The sequence below is a fragment of the Uloborus diversus genome, chromosome 9 (assembly GCF_026930045.1).
Source record: "Uloborus diversus isolate 005 chromosome 9, Udiv.v.3.1, whole genome shotgun sequence".
In the NCBI taxonomy this organism is placed as follows: domain Eukaryota; kingdom Metazoa; phylum Arthropoda; class Arachnida; order Araneae; family Uloboridae; genus Uloborus; species Uloborus diversus.
In genome coordinates, this window is record NC_072739.1 from 146,471,601 (window position 1) to 146,485,936 (window position 14,336).

Sequence of the window (14,336 nt, forward strand, 5' to 3'; positions counted from 1 at the left end):
TTTTTTTTTTTTTTTTTTTGTTTAGTAAATTTCTGCACATTTAACATATTTGTGGTAACAATTACCAAATCAAATGATATCTATATAAAGTCAAAGATATGAAGTGATAAAATTATATAAGTACAATTTTAAATATATTCACAAATTGAATCCAAAATTTAAACCTGGCCAGATTGTCAACGCAAACGACAAAATATAAAACCCCATCCAAATTAACATGCAGTACATATTAAAAGAAACAAACATTCAAGGAAGTTTTCTTCATGATGCAAATGCCTTGCATTCCTATTCACTATTGGACCAAGGTCATTTTCAAATATTGAAATTATTTGAAATAATTAAGTAGTAAAACTCTTTATTGTTTGCCTCAAATTTATTTCAATGAAAGTAATCTATCAGATGCAAGGTCTACTACTGAAGCCATGTGAGATGCACCATTCAAGTCCAAAATTTTTTTGACTAACTTCAATTTTAAATGAATAGTATAATTTAATCAACACTTACATAACAGCTAAACTTCAGCAAATAGTAATAAATACATGAACATACCTACAGTAGCTTGAATCCTTGCTCCTGTTATTGTTGCAGTAGCAACTTTACGGCCAACTAAACCATCTTTTTGACTTAGAGCTCTCAGCAAAAGAATATTCAAACGATAAAAATCAAATGTTATTTCTGTTCTGCATATGGCTTGCTTAGCTGATACCTTCAATTTAAAAAAAAAAAAATGCATTAAAAACAAGCTAAGTGAAGAAAGTAAAAATAAAATTTAAAAAAAAAAAAGAATATTTTTGTAAAATGGAAAGCATACACAAAAACTGAAGTAAATGGGTCTTGGTTGAAGTCCCAACAGCCCAAACCCTGACAAGCCAGAATCCCAACAGACGGTATTCCGACTGCCCGATATCCATCTTATTGAACACATTAAGTAATATGTAAACTTATTGTAATGTTGGTTCTGCAGAGCAGGGAAACACATTGGAGAGATCAAAATGCTTTATTCCTAGATTACACATCCAACATCCTGCATTGCTCGTCGGGGCTCTCCTCTCGAGCAGAGCGCATACACATAACTACATTATTTAGTGGCGCCATCTCTTGACACGCCGTGCAAACAAATACTTACTTTATAACATCCTCTCTTCACATAACAAAAATGAAATTAAAGTTCTATTAAACCAAAAGTTCTCACATAACAAAAATGAAATTAAAGTTCTATTAACCCAAAAGTTCTCACATAATAAGAAGTTCTTCACAAGTTTAGACGACAAGGTCTCACTTTGTTTCTCGTTGACCTTCTGGGTACAATCACCATGGAATCTTGTTTCCGAGGTTGCTGCGCTACTATTGGGGTCGATAAAGGTTGCATCTGTGTTGGAGTCTTGCATTGTGGGGAAAGAACTGGAGGATGCTCCTTGGGAACTGGATTATGACTTGGAGGCGAAAGAAGTGGCGGTTCATTTGGATCGCCCGGCTTTTCTTCTTCCACCACAGGAACTGCGTCCTCCTCTCCAGCATTTGAAGAAGCAGTAGCTGGCCTAGGGTTTATTGAACTTTCTTCAAAGCTGCTGCCAATCCGTCGGCGGATTTGGTCAGCATGACGTATCCATGTGCCCCTGGCAGTTTCAACTTTGCACATGATCTTACCCATTTGGGTTAGAATGCAGCCCTCAATCCACTTAGGGCCCTGTCTGAAGTTGCGAACCCAAACTAAATCCCCTGTCCTGAATCTCCCAGGGTCAGAATGGACTTCTCTTTGCCTATAAGCATTTCTCAGCAAGTCTAAGCGTGAGCGTAGGGGTCGGCCAAACATGCCAAAAGCAGGAGATATGCCCGTAGATGCATGGGGCGTATTCCTATAGTTAAACAAAAATCTGACAAGTCTTTCCTCAAAAGTCCCCTCCCTGATTCTTTTAAGTGCAGATTTCACTGTTCGGACAGCTCTTTCTGCGATCCCATTGGAATTTGGATGGTACGGAGCTGTTTTTATGTCAGAAATGCCATTGTGCGACAGAAACTCACAAAATTCATCACTGCTAAACCCAGGACCATTGTCACTGACTATGCTTTTTGGAATACCAAAACGCGTAAATAAATCTCGCAAAACCATTATGGTAACATTAGCAGAGGTACTGGAGACTCGGGCGACTTCTAACCATTTTGTCTTAGCATCAACAATTATCAGCAGCATATGTCCTTCCACAGGACCGGCATGGTCAATGTGAATTCGTTCCCAAGATTGATCAGGAACAGGCCATGAGACTTGCTTTGCAGGAGGTGCTGAAGCATTTTGCTGGCAGATAGCACACTCCCTTACTTTAGCTTCTAGATCACTATCTATGCTTGGCCACCAAACGTAAGAACGAGCCAATGATTTAATTGCAACTATGCCTTGGTGAGCCGCATGAAGCTCATCTATTATGAATCTCTTAAATTTAGGGGGAATAAATACCCGAGAGCCTCTCAAAATTATACCCCCCTCGATTGAGAACTCATCCTTTAATTTGAAAAATGGTTTTAAATTTTGCTGGATGCTTTTAGGGAAACCCCTTGCAATATAAGAACGCAGCAATTTCAGATCTGAGGAACTTTCAATTTCTCTGGCAATTAAATGGCTTGTTACCGGACTACTGTCAAACTGTTTCAAGAGCAATACTGATTCTGCTGGGACTGGCGGATCAGGATATCTAGTAGCTAGAGGTAGACGGCTACAAGCATCAGCATTCGAATGCAAGCTCCCTTTTCGAAATTTTATTTTGTATGAGTAGGCTGATAGGGTCAGAGCCCAACGTTGTATCCGTGCAGCCGCAACAGTAGGAACAGGCTTATCTTCTGAAAGGAGGTTTACAAGAGGACGGTGATCAGTCAAAAGAGTAAAATTTCTGCCGAGCAGGTATTTTCGAAACCGAGTAACTCCAAACACCAAAGCTAATGCTTCTTTCTCAATGTGACTATAATTTCTCTCAGCTTTAGTCAGTGACCGTGAAGCAAAGGCAATAGGGCGGTCCCCATCTTTGGTTTCATGAGATTACACAGCTCCTAATCCGTAAGGACTGGTATCACAAGCCAACACTACTTCTTTGGCATTATCAAAGTGCATCAGGAGTGATGAACTTCTTAGGGTTTCTTTCACTTTAGTAAAAGCTTCTTTCTGAGTTGCACCCCATTCCCATGCCTGTTTCTCTTTTAAAAGTTCATACAAAGGGGCAAGCAGGGTGGCCATGTTCGGCAAAAATTTGGCGTAGTAAGTGATCAGTCCGATAAACGAACGCAATTCATCTACGTTTCTGGGATCAGGTGCACAGGCAATTGCTTCTACCTTCGATTCAACTGGATGGAGTCCATCTTTGTCGATGCGATGACCAAGATATTCAACTGAAGATCTCCAAAACTCGCACTTTTCCGGATGGAGCTTCATGCCAGCTTCTTGCAAGCGTGAGAGAACTGCATTCAAATTCTGTAAATGTTCTACTCTGTCTTTCCCTGTTACTAGGAGATCATCTAAGTAACAGGAAGCACCCTGTAAACTTGGAGAATCTTTTCCATCTCTCGCTGGAACACCGCAGGAGCAGAAGCTACACCAAATGGTAATCTGGTATAACGGAACAGGCCTTTCTGTGTGTTGATGACTACCAAGTTCTTAGAGTCTTCGTCCAACTGCAACTGGCAATAAGCATCTCGGAGGTCAAGTTTTGAAAATAGGGTTCCACCGGATAACTGAGCAAACAAATCTTCAATGTTTGGCAGTGGATATTGCTCCAATTCTGTTATTTTGTTCGTCGTTAACTTGAAATCTCCACAAATTCTTATGCGGTTGTCTTGCTTAAGTACTGGAACAATTGGTGCTGCAAATTCTGCAGTCTTTACAGGTTCTAAGATGCCTTCGTTTACCAGGCGACCAATTTCCTCTTCGACCTTGTTTCTTAATGCATAGGGTATACACCTGGCCTTAAAAAATTTTGGAGTAATGTCTGACTTCCTTGTCAGATGAACTTGAACACCCTTTACTAGGCCCAATGTAGGTGAAAATAAACTATTGTATTCTTTTAAAACAGATTCAAAATTTAATTCCGGCCTTGGAACATTATTTACAGCATAAGGTTGAGATGCATTTTTAAAAACAGACATTAACTTCAAAGGATATGTCCAATTACGACCTGCCAAATTCACGTTCCCTTCTTTGACAACCAACAACGGTAAGGAACAGGAATTAGACTTAAACTTCACTGTGACTTGTACACTGCCAATGACTCTAATAGGATGCTCTGTGTACGAATTTAACTTGATTGTAGATGGTTCCAATGGCGGAAAATTCTGTTTAACTTTACTGTAAGCATTTAAAGGTATCAAAGAAAAAGGTGCACCTGTATCCACTTCGAAAATGAAAGGCTGGTCCTCAATAATACATTCCACCTTTGCTGGGGGCAGAGCTTCTTGCATACCACAGATGTTGAATAATGTATAGGTTCTTGACATCTCAGTAGTAGGCTCTTCCCTGTTCACATTATTCACTTGAGAATTCTTAACTTTTTGTTTCGATCGGCACATTTTTGCAATATGCCCGATCTTTTTGCAGAGATGGCATGTAGAACTTCTGAACCTGCACTCACTTGGCACGTGTGGATCGCCACATCGGTAGCATTTCTGTGCGTCTGCTGTGCATCTGCTAGGACTTTTCTTCGCTTGCATCTTGTTTACTTCAACGCCTGACGACAAGCGAAGGTTGGAGGCATCTCTTGCTGCCGCTTCCATCGTTACTGCCAGTTCCGTAGCTCTCGTCAACGTGAGCTGCGTCTCCGACAGTAACTTTCTCTGTATACCCTCGTCCTGCATACCACAAACGATGCGGTCCCTCAGCATCTGATCCAAAGATGCCCCATAATTACAATGTTTAGCCAAACTCCATAGCTCGGCTATGAAAGTTGCCACTGATTCGCCAGCTCGGCGCACGCGGCTATTAAATTTGTAGCGCTCCACTATCTCCGACGGGGCCGGATCGAAATGCGCGTTCAATACTTGGATAATTTCCTCCAAAGTCTTTGCTGTGGGGGCCGATGGGGACAACAAATTACGTAGCAGAGCATAAGTGTTCGGCCCCACAACGGTTAGAAAGATCGCCCTTTGGCGATCGGCATCTTTTATCTCGTTGGCAACAAAAAACTGCTGTAACCGTTCCGTGTAGAGAGTCCATGATTCGTTTGCCGAATCGTATTCTTTGATGTGGCCAAACGAACCCATGCTTCAGAATTCGTTTTCCGTTATGGTTCCGAAGTGTTCTAATTGCTTGCCTTCACGTTAGGCTTAGCACCCCCATGTGCTTGCAGTTCGCAAATAATATCCTCCCGACAACGAAAATTATGCATCACTCACTTATCACTTTCTCCTCTGCTCTTATCGCATCCTCGTCGCCACTGTAATGTTGGTTCTGCAGAGCAGGGAAACACATTGGAGAGATCAAAATGCTTTATTCCTAGATTACACATCCAACATCCTGCATTGCTCGTCGGGGCTCTCCTCTCGAGCAGAGCGCATACACATAACTACATTATTTAGTGGCGCCATCTCTTGACACGCCGTGCAAACAAATACTTACTTTATAACACTTATATTAAAAACTGAGCATATATATATCCGTGTCGAGGACGAGGCGCCAGTCGAAGGCGGCTAGTATTTAGTTAAAAATCGTCTTTTATTAAGCAAAATTGAGTGTTTGTATTTTGATTTTGTTTGGATATTGGCTTTATCGGGAGTCTAGCTTGTCGAGATTTTGACGATGTCAGGATTCTGGCTAATGGGGATTTTGAACATGTCGGGATTTCGACCCTGTCTGGATTCTGTCTTTTCGGGATTTCGACCCTATCGGGATTCTAGCTTTTCGGGATCTCGATCCTGTCGGGGTGCTAGCTTTTCAGGATTTTGACCTTGTCGGGGTTCTGGCTAGTTGGGATTTTGTAGAATATATTACCGCTAATAGCGTTTATAACTTACATCCACCATGAAAATAACAATTTCCGTCTGTTGAGATCAGAAGACACTTATTTAAAAGCAAATCTTTTATTGAAGATATTATAACATACATGGATTTCATATCTACTATCTTTGTTGCTAACCAAATTAACGGCATAACCTTCTAAAAGCCAAAAAAACATCTTGTTTCCTTAACTTATAAGGACAGAACATTTGCATAATTCAGTTCACGGTTTGCAGTGATACTTTTCACTTTAAAAATATATAATAAAATATGCAAATGTGCTTTCAAATGTACGTACGAAAAACAAATTAAAAAAATTCTAACAATCGGCCCCATCGGGCGTACATTCATTCTTTCTTAGTTCAAAAATAATATTTACAATATACTGAAGTTTTTCCTTTGATAAAGGTTTTGTTAAGAAATCTGCTAAATTATTTTTACTACTGATATATCTTAAACTAAATAAATTTTCTTTGATCAGATCTCTTATGAATTGATATTTTATATCTATATGCTTAGTTTTAACATTTTCTGGTGAATTTTTAGAAAAATATATAGCAGATTGATTATCACAAAATTGTATAGGAATATTTAAGTTTTTAACGACATTAATTTCTTTTAATACTCTCGAAAACCATACAAGTTCTTTAACACTTTCTGTTAGAGATACAAATTCAGATTCCATTGAACTAAGAGCGATTGATTTCTGTTTATTCGATTTCCAGTTAAATGGAATACCGGCAAAATAAATAATATGCCCACTTGTAGAATACCTATTCGTTAACTTATAACCCCAGTTTGCATCAGAATACGCAATTAAACTAGAATTGTTAACATTCGACAAATTAATTTTTAAACTTTTAGTATTAAACACATAATTCATGATATCTACAGTAACAGTCCAATGTTTAAATAAATATCCATTGCAAAATTGAGACATGACATTTACTGCAAAAGAAATATCTGGTCTGCTTCTCGCAGCTAGAAATGATAAACACCCAATCAAAGTTCTATACGGGTATTTTTTCATTACATCATTTTCCACAATTTCTTTCTCGTTAACCCTTTGAGGTAATTCAACACTGTTTTTGAAAGGTAAATTAAGATGATTTCTTGGCAAATCTTTAAATTTTTCCATTAGTTTATTTATATAAGTTTCTTGATGCAAATAAATTTTATTGCCAATCTTTTCAAAATTTACACCCAGTAAAAATTTAATTTCCCCCAAATTTACGACGTCAAACTTACTTTTTAGTAATGCTATAATTTCATCAATTTTACTTTTACTTTTTCCAAATAATATTAAATCATCTACGTAAACCAACAAAACTATTTCATCTTTAAGTTTATAAGTACAATTACACCATTTCATTTTTTCAAACCCAAATTTGAGTAAATTAGAGTCTAACTCCAAATTCCATTGTCTTCCGCTTTGATGAAGCCCATACAGTGCTTTATTAAGCAACCAAACCTTATGTTCTTCACCTTTAACTTCATGTCCAACAGGTTGGGTCATGTATACCTTCTCATTTAGACTTCCATACAAATAGGCAGATTTTATGTCTAAATGTACATGAGACCAACATAGCACAGATACAAATAAAATGAAAAACAATCGAACAATTGAAAAACAAATGACTGGCGAGAACACCAAATTGTAATCAATGTTTGCCCGCTGTTTCCAACCAAGAGCTACTAATCTTGCACGGAATTTTTTAATTTTATTCTTATCATCCCTTTTTATGCTATATACCCAACGGTTTCCTATGATTCTAGAATTTTTGGGGGGTTCAACTAAAGTAAATACTTTTCTTTCTTTGAATATTTTTAACTCTTCATTCATCGCTCGATCCCATTCAAGTTTTTCTGGAACATTTCGACTTTCCTGAAAGGTTCTAGGTAATTCTACGTTATTTACTTCGTCCTGAAATAAAGCGAAATCTATTTCGTCACAAGTAAAATTATTTTCGTTCTCCGAATTAGACTCGACACTATTTTCATTTTCTGACTCCGGTGTTCGATCATTTTTCGGCTTAAACAAAAATGCATCAGGTTTAAATTCGATTTGTTGCTCCTCACAATATTCTTTTATTTTTTTTAAAGATCTTAACCTAGGTTTTCCCTCAGGTGGATAGTAATAGACGTCAACTCTATTGCTCTTTTTTCGCGGTCGTTCTTTTCTTACCCACTCAGAAATGTTTAAAGGTTTTAGTTTTCTATCAGCGTCAGATTTTTGTTCCTCAATAATTTCATGTTCCTCTTCAATCGGCCAATTTAGCGTACCAATTTTAAAGTTTGCGTACTCATTTTTACGACCTTCACCGAAAAGACTTTCTACCCCGTTTTTATGCTCGTCTATACTAACATGAATAGTTTCTTCTATAGTTTTTTCTTTCGGTAACCAAATTCTATACCCTTTTCTATTTGTTGCATATCCGACAAGTATGCCAATTTTAGCTCTGTCGTTTAATTTATGCCTTTTAACTTTAGGAATATGTACATATGTTAGCGATCCAAATAATCTGAAATGTTGTACTGAAGGTTTATGACCACTCCAAATTTCAATTGGTGTTTTACCTTTTGTAAGTTTATGCTCACAACGATTGTAAATGTGAACGAAAGTATGCAGGGCTTCAGCCCAAAACCTTTCTTGCAATCCACTGTCATGCAATAATGCTCTAACTCCATCTAAAGCTGTACGGTTAAATCGTTCTGCTACGCCTACTTGTTGAGGTGTATAAATAGAAGATCGTTCAATTTTTATCCCCCGTTCATTTAGAAATTTTTCGAATTGCTTATGGCAAAACTCTAAGCCATTATCAGTTCTAACTGATTTTAATTTACAGTTTAATGTACGTTCAGATCTGGCTAGATAGGATTTAAAACAATCAAATACTTCACTTTTGTTTTTTATCGTAAATACATCTACTTTTCTAGAATAGTCGTCTATTATCGATAAAAAATACAAACTACCTCCCAGCGAACGAACTGGAGCGGGACCCCACAAATCCATATAACATTTATCCAACAAATTATTAGTTAATGTTCCATAATTTCTGTTTAAAGAAACTCTAGTAGATTTAGCAATTTTACAAGTCACACAAGAATCGAAATTTCCCGTTACGTTTTCAATACCTTTGACACTATTGTTAACACTCATATTTTTTAGTAAATTAGCATTAACATGACCAAATCTTTTATGCAGATCATTTATGTTAATGGAAACATTATATGCATTCACATTAAATATTTCAGATTTCCTATAGTTAGGTATACCGTAAATAACATACAATTTCCCTACTCTATGAGCTGTTAAGAAATATTCATCATCTTTAGTAAAAATTCTCATTTTATTATTACACCAAATTATTTTGTACCCTCTTAAATCAATATTTGCACCTCCAATTAAATTCCTACGCATATTAGGTGTATAATAAACATTTTTAAGAATTAATTTCACAAAATTTCCATTATCTTTTACATAAAACACTATATCACCTATGCCCTTTATTTCACTAGTGCAATTTTTATCCCCAATTAAAACTTCACGTTTAGATACAGGATAAATGAATTCAAACCATTCTTTGTTGTTGCAAAAATTTCCTGTTGCTGCACTGTCTATCAAAAATTCCCCGAGTTCTATCGTATCTTCATTACTTGAGACTGACGAATTCTGCACTTCCATATGTTCCGTGTAAAAAATGCGGCTGTCTGGTTGAGACGATTTACTTTTGACATCCGGTTTTCTTCTGTTCTTGAAATAACAGTTTTTAGATAAATGATTGTTCTTTCCACAAAATGTGCACGGCCCCAGAAGATTTCGTCTTTCATGCGATGTTTGCCTCAGCTTGCTTCCACTGTTAACGCTCGAGAACTGACTTTTCTTCCATTTAGGGGTTGTATTCAAGTTCGAACCGTCCTCCAATTTGGAAATGTGTGCGTTATCTACGGGTAGATTTCCCTCGTCTTTCATCTTTAACTGAATTCTTCCCGATTCGCTTATTAACTGCTTTTCCACATTGTTGTAAGTGAATTCATTATCATCCAGGCGATATAATATTTGAACAAGGTTTTCAAACTCTTTGGGTAGTCTTCTAATTAACTGAAATGTTACTAACAGTTCAGGTATTTCAAATCCAGCATCTTTGATTTGAAGTTGCTTTTCCTTTACTCTTTGGCAGAAGATTCCAACTGTTTCTTCATCTGGATAATATCTCAGTTCATAAAATTCATCGATTAAAGTTGCTATACGAGCACGGGAACAAGGTTCGAAGTTTTCCTTTAAAATAGTCCAAGCTTCTTTTCCATCTTCGGTACACTGAATCAATTTTAAATATTGCCGTTCAACACTTGTGTAAATTGTTGTGTAAGCTCTGGCTTTCCTCTGCTCGAAATTTCTTATCAGTGCTTCCGGGGATGTTTCTGCTGGTTGTTTTGGTTCCCCGACGATGAATTCCCAACATCCTCTGTCAATTAGAACAACTTTTACATCGCACTTCCATGAACTATAGTTGAACGCATTCAGCTTTGGAAAGTTGATACTACTGTAATTTTCTTCTAGGCTGTTCTCCATTCTTTTCTGATATATCAAGTCCAACAATATGACGAAAAGTCTATAGTTATTTATCAGGGTTTTTAAGGCCCCATAACCAATGTAGAATATATTACCGCTAATAGCGTTTATAACTTACATCCACCATGAAAATAACAATTTCCGTCTGTTGAGATCAGAAGACACTTATTTAAAAGCAAATCTTTTATTGAAGATATTATAACATACATGGATTTCATATCTACTATCTTTGTTGCTAACCAAATTAACGGCATAACCTTCTAAAAGCCAAAAAAACATCTTGTTTCCTTAACTTATAAGGACAGAACATTTGCATAATTCAGTTCACGGTTTGCAGTGATACTTTTCACTTTAAAAATATATAATAAAATATGCAAATGTGCTTTCAAATGTACGTACGAAAAACAAATTAAAAAAATTCTAACAGATTTCGACCCTGTTGGGATTCTGGACAGTCGGTATTTTGGCTGTCGGGATTACGTCTGGATACCGAAGTAAACAACAAAATGAAAATAACATATGGCAACAGCAACACTAATTGCTACAGTACATAAAGTCAGTATGCGTATACCACAAACGTTTGAAACAAATTTTGTCACTCTAATGCTTTTTTTTATTTTTTTGCATTTCTACTTAGTGTGAATTAAATAATAAGAAAATTTCAAACAAATTATCGAATAAAAATCTCAATGTAGAAAATTTACACTAAGATGAGAAAGAGAGAATTTCAAATGATTAAGTTTTGAGATTAAAAATTTGAGTTCAAACTTAGAAGTTCTGAGTTTTGTTTTCGGATGAAAAAATGAATATTCTAAAAATAATATAAAAATACATATAAATAAGGTATCATAATCATATAATAACTCAGCAATAATTTTTTATCTATAACAAGAGCTTTTTGTATAATGCAAACAAAAAAAAATTAGCTTCAAATATAAAAAAAATCCCTCCAGATTACATCCAAGAGGTGTGAGCTTATGGCTGTAAAGACATCCAACAAAAGCCAAACTTGGGTTTAATAGTATTTCTGTCAACTTTGAATGCGCTACAAAAAGTTCAAGTTGGTGATCCTTTAAATTTTGTGTTGGTTCTAAACACAAAATATCATTTCAGTAAGTTACCACCCTATAGCCAGGGCTAAGGCAGAAGCACATGAAACACACCGCCAGCTCAGTCATTCCAGCCGAGGACTGCAGTTTCGTGCTTATTAGCACTCATCAGCCTGGCTTAGGAAGTGACTGAGCTGGAGGTGGAAAACCTCTTAAGGAAGCCAAGAGTGCCAACACAAACTGATAGCTAATATACTGAAATTACCATGTCTTGCCTTCAATCTTCGAATCGAACTGAACCATTGCTTCGGTCACTCCTCTGGTCAGAGCTGATTCTATGTTAGCTACCAGTTTATTTGGCACTCTTGGCTTCCTTAAGAGGTTTTCCACCCCCAACTCAGTCACTTCCTAAGCCGGGCTGATGAGTGCTAATAAGCACAAAGCTGCAGTTCTTGGCTAGAATGAATGAGCTGGCGGTGTATTTCATGTACAAAATATCATCTTGAAAAAGAAAATCTCAAGATGACACTTTAATTTTTTCGCTTTTCAGTAACATTCAAACATTTGTACTTGTTTTGCATGTCAACCACAAACTTTTTGAGCCGAAACATAGAGTTGTTCTTTACTTTTTCTGTTTAAACACATATTTGAAGCCTAAAAGTTGATCTAATTCATTCCTATGCATACCAGAAGCACATATAGAATATTGTCATGTAGAGAATATCCTATTTAATATTGAAGGAGAACTAAGGGTCAACTTGACATCAAATAACCCGAGTACAAAACAAACTTTAATTTCTTTCCAGAAAATCACCTTTAATTTTCCATATTCCTTAAAAAGACCTATAATCATTTGTGAAGAAGTGCGAAATATGAATATTTAATTTCAAACAAACTGAATAATTCATCTTCTATTTGCAATTTATTTTTATCTATTTATTTATTAATATTTTTGAAAACATTTAAGTTCAAAAACCCTAAATAAATAATTACTTAAAAATATTTTCAAGATAAAGAAATAATCAATATATTTTCCTGTCAAGAGCATTATAAATGAGTAGCAATGTTTCAAAACTCGCACTATTCATTTTAACAACTCTGGATAAGACAAGTTTCATTTCGCTGTCTGAATATTACACAACAGTTTTGTACCGGCACAATCAGTTTCTAGTACATATTTTCTAATACATAAATTCAGCTTTTAAGTGGATGGGGTGCCATATTTTCAAAAGATTTGTCAGAAAAATGAAGGAATATTGCTTAAGTTAAACTTAGTAAAGAAGCAAGTTTTGAAACGCCACTACTCAAATATTCCCTGAAATAACTTGTTTTTTAATTTGAGTAAGGCATAAATCATTCCTACCAGCTCAAATAAAACTATTTATTTAACTACAGTATAACCCTGATTTAAGCATTGTCAAGGGTCTGGAAAAAGTCATCGTTAAATCAAGGAAAATAGACATTCAATGCAGTCAAATTCGGACCAGTAAAAATGTATCATGATATTGAGGAAATCGTTAGATCAAGTTACGTTCAATCACAAAAATCTGTATTAGAAAGATATTGAACATTGCCGTAACAACTTAATTTAATCGAAAGTATATGACCACAACTACTGGGGATACTACTCGGGATAGATTCCATTTTAAAAAGGGACAATAGACTGATGATAAGCACTTTCTGCTCGCACTTGCTATCTTGCCATTTACTATTTGCATCCCTTCACTTCTGGGTTCCACCCCCATTTTGATAAAATCAGAGCAGATCTGATGAATGCACAAATTTGCAGGAGGTTTTGACTAAGGAAAACAGACAGTATATACAATTGATTAAACTACACAGCATAATTGCTGAATCTCAAATGTTTTTGAATGTTTCCTTTAACTTGCAGATAACAAGAAAATTATTAAAAATTCAAACCAAAGGTTAGTTAGTTCTACTATTTATTTCATAATAATATTAACAACTGTTAATCATCATCAAAAAAAAACATTATCATCATATAAATTCATTATTACTAAAAACTATAGAAGTTTTAAGTTGTTTAAAATATAAGTAAAGCTGTTAAGTTGAAAATATAAAATTTCCTTCAGGAAATATGCTTGGCAAGGAAACTATGACTCTTTTACTGGTATATTTTTAGGCCACATTCAAATCGCTAAAAATATTAAACTGTTTCTATCAGGGTTGGCCGAATTGGACCCAATTGGGTTGGACCCAATGGGTTTTTTTGAAAAAACCCATTCAAAAAAACCCATTATTTAGCCCACTTTTGGGTTTTTTAAAATTTTGTGAGAATTTTTAAAAAAATTAATTAATTTAAATACTTTCACAATTTAAACTTCTTTTTTATTTGTTCTTCACCACAGACAATGAACATGAAAAATGGATTTTGAGCTTTAATAGTATTTCTTAACTCTTAATGGCATTAAAAATATACTTCAAAGATTTTAAATAAATGTATTTAACTTTTTCTTTAACTGGTCAATAAATAACTCAAATTATCTTGACCAAGTCCTGTCACGTCTGATTTTCTCAATATTTGTAGAAGATTGTACAGAAGAAACTAATCTAGTTAAAAGGCTTTCATGTAAATTATTTTCTGCTTACCAACACGTCACAAATCTCGAATAAACACAAGGTAAATTTTTTAGAAATAAACAGATTTTTCAAACGGTCGACAAAAAACAGAACAGGTACAGTATTTTCATTATTTTACAAAAAAGTTTAATATTTCTTACCC

The 14,336-nt window shown here is 35.5% G+C and overlaps 1 protein-coding gene across 1 annotated transcript in view; it reads right to left on the reverse strand.

Annotated features, from left to right (window-relative positions):
• Nucleotides 1-14,336, reverse strand: part of LOC129230674 (intermembrane lipid transfer protein VPS13D-like) — an 88,687-nt gene that overhangs the window by 17,196 nt on the left and 57,155 nt on the right. The window contains exon 27 of the mRNA XM_054865089.1: nucleotides 550-699. Within this exon, the coding sequence (XP_054721064.1) occupies nucleotides 550-699 (150 nt within the window). The remainder of the gene's footprint in view (nucleotides 1-549; nucleotides 700-14,336) is intronic.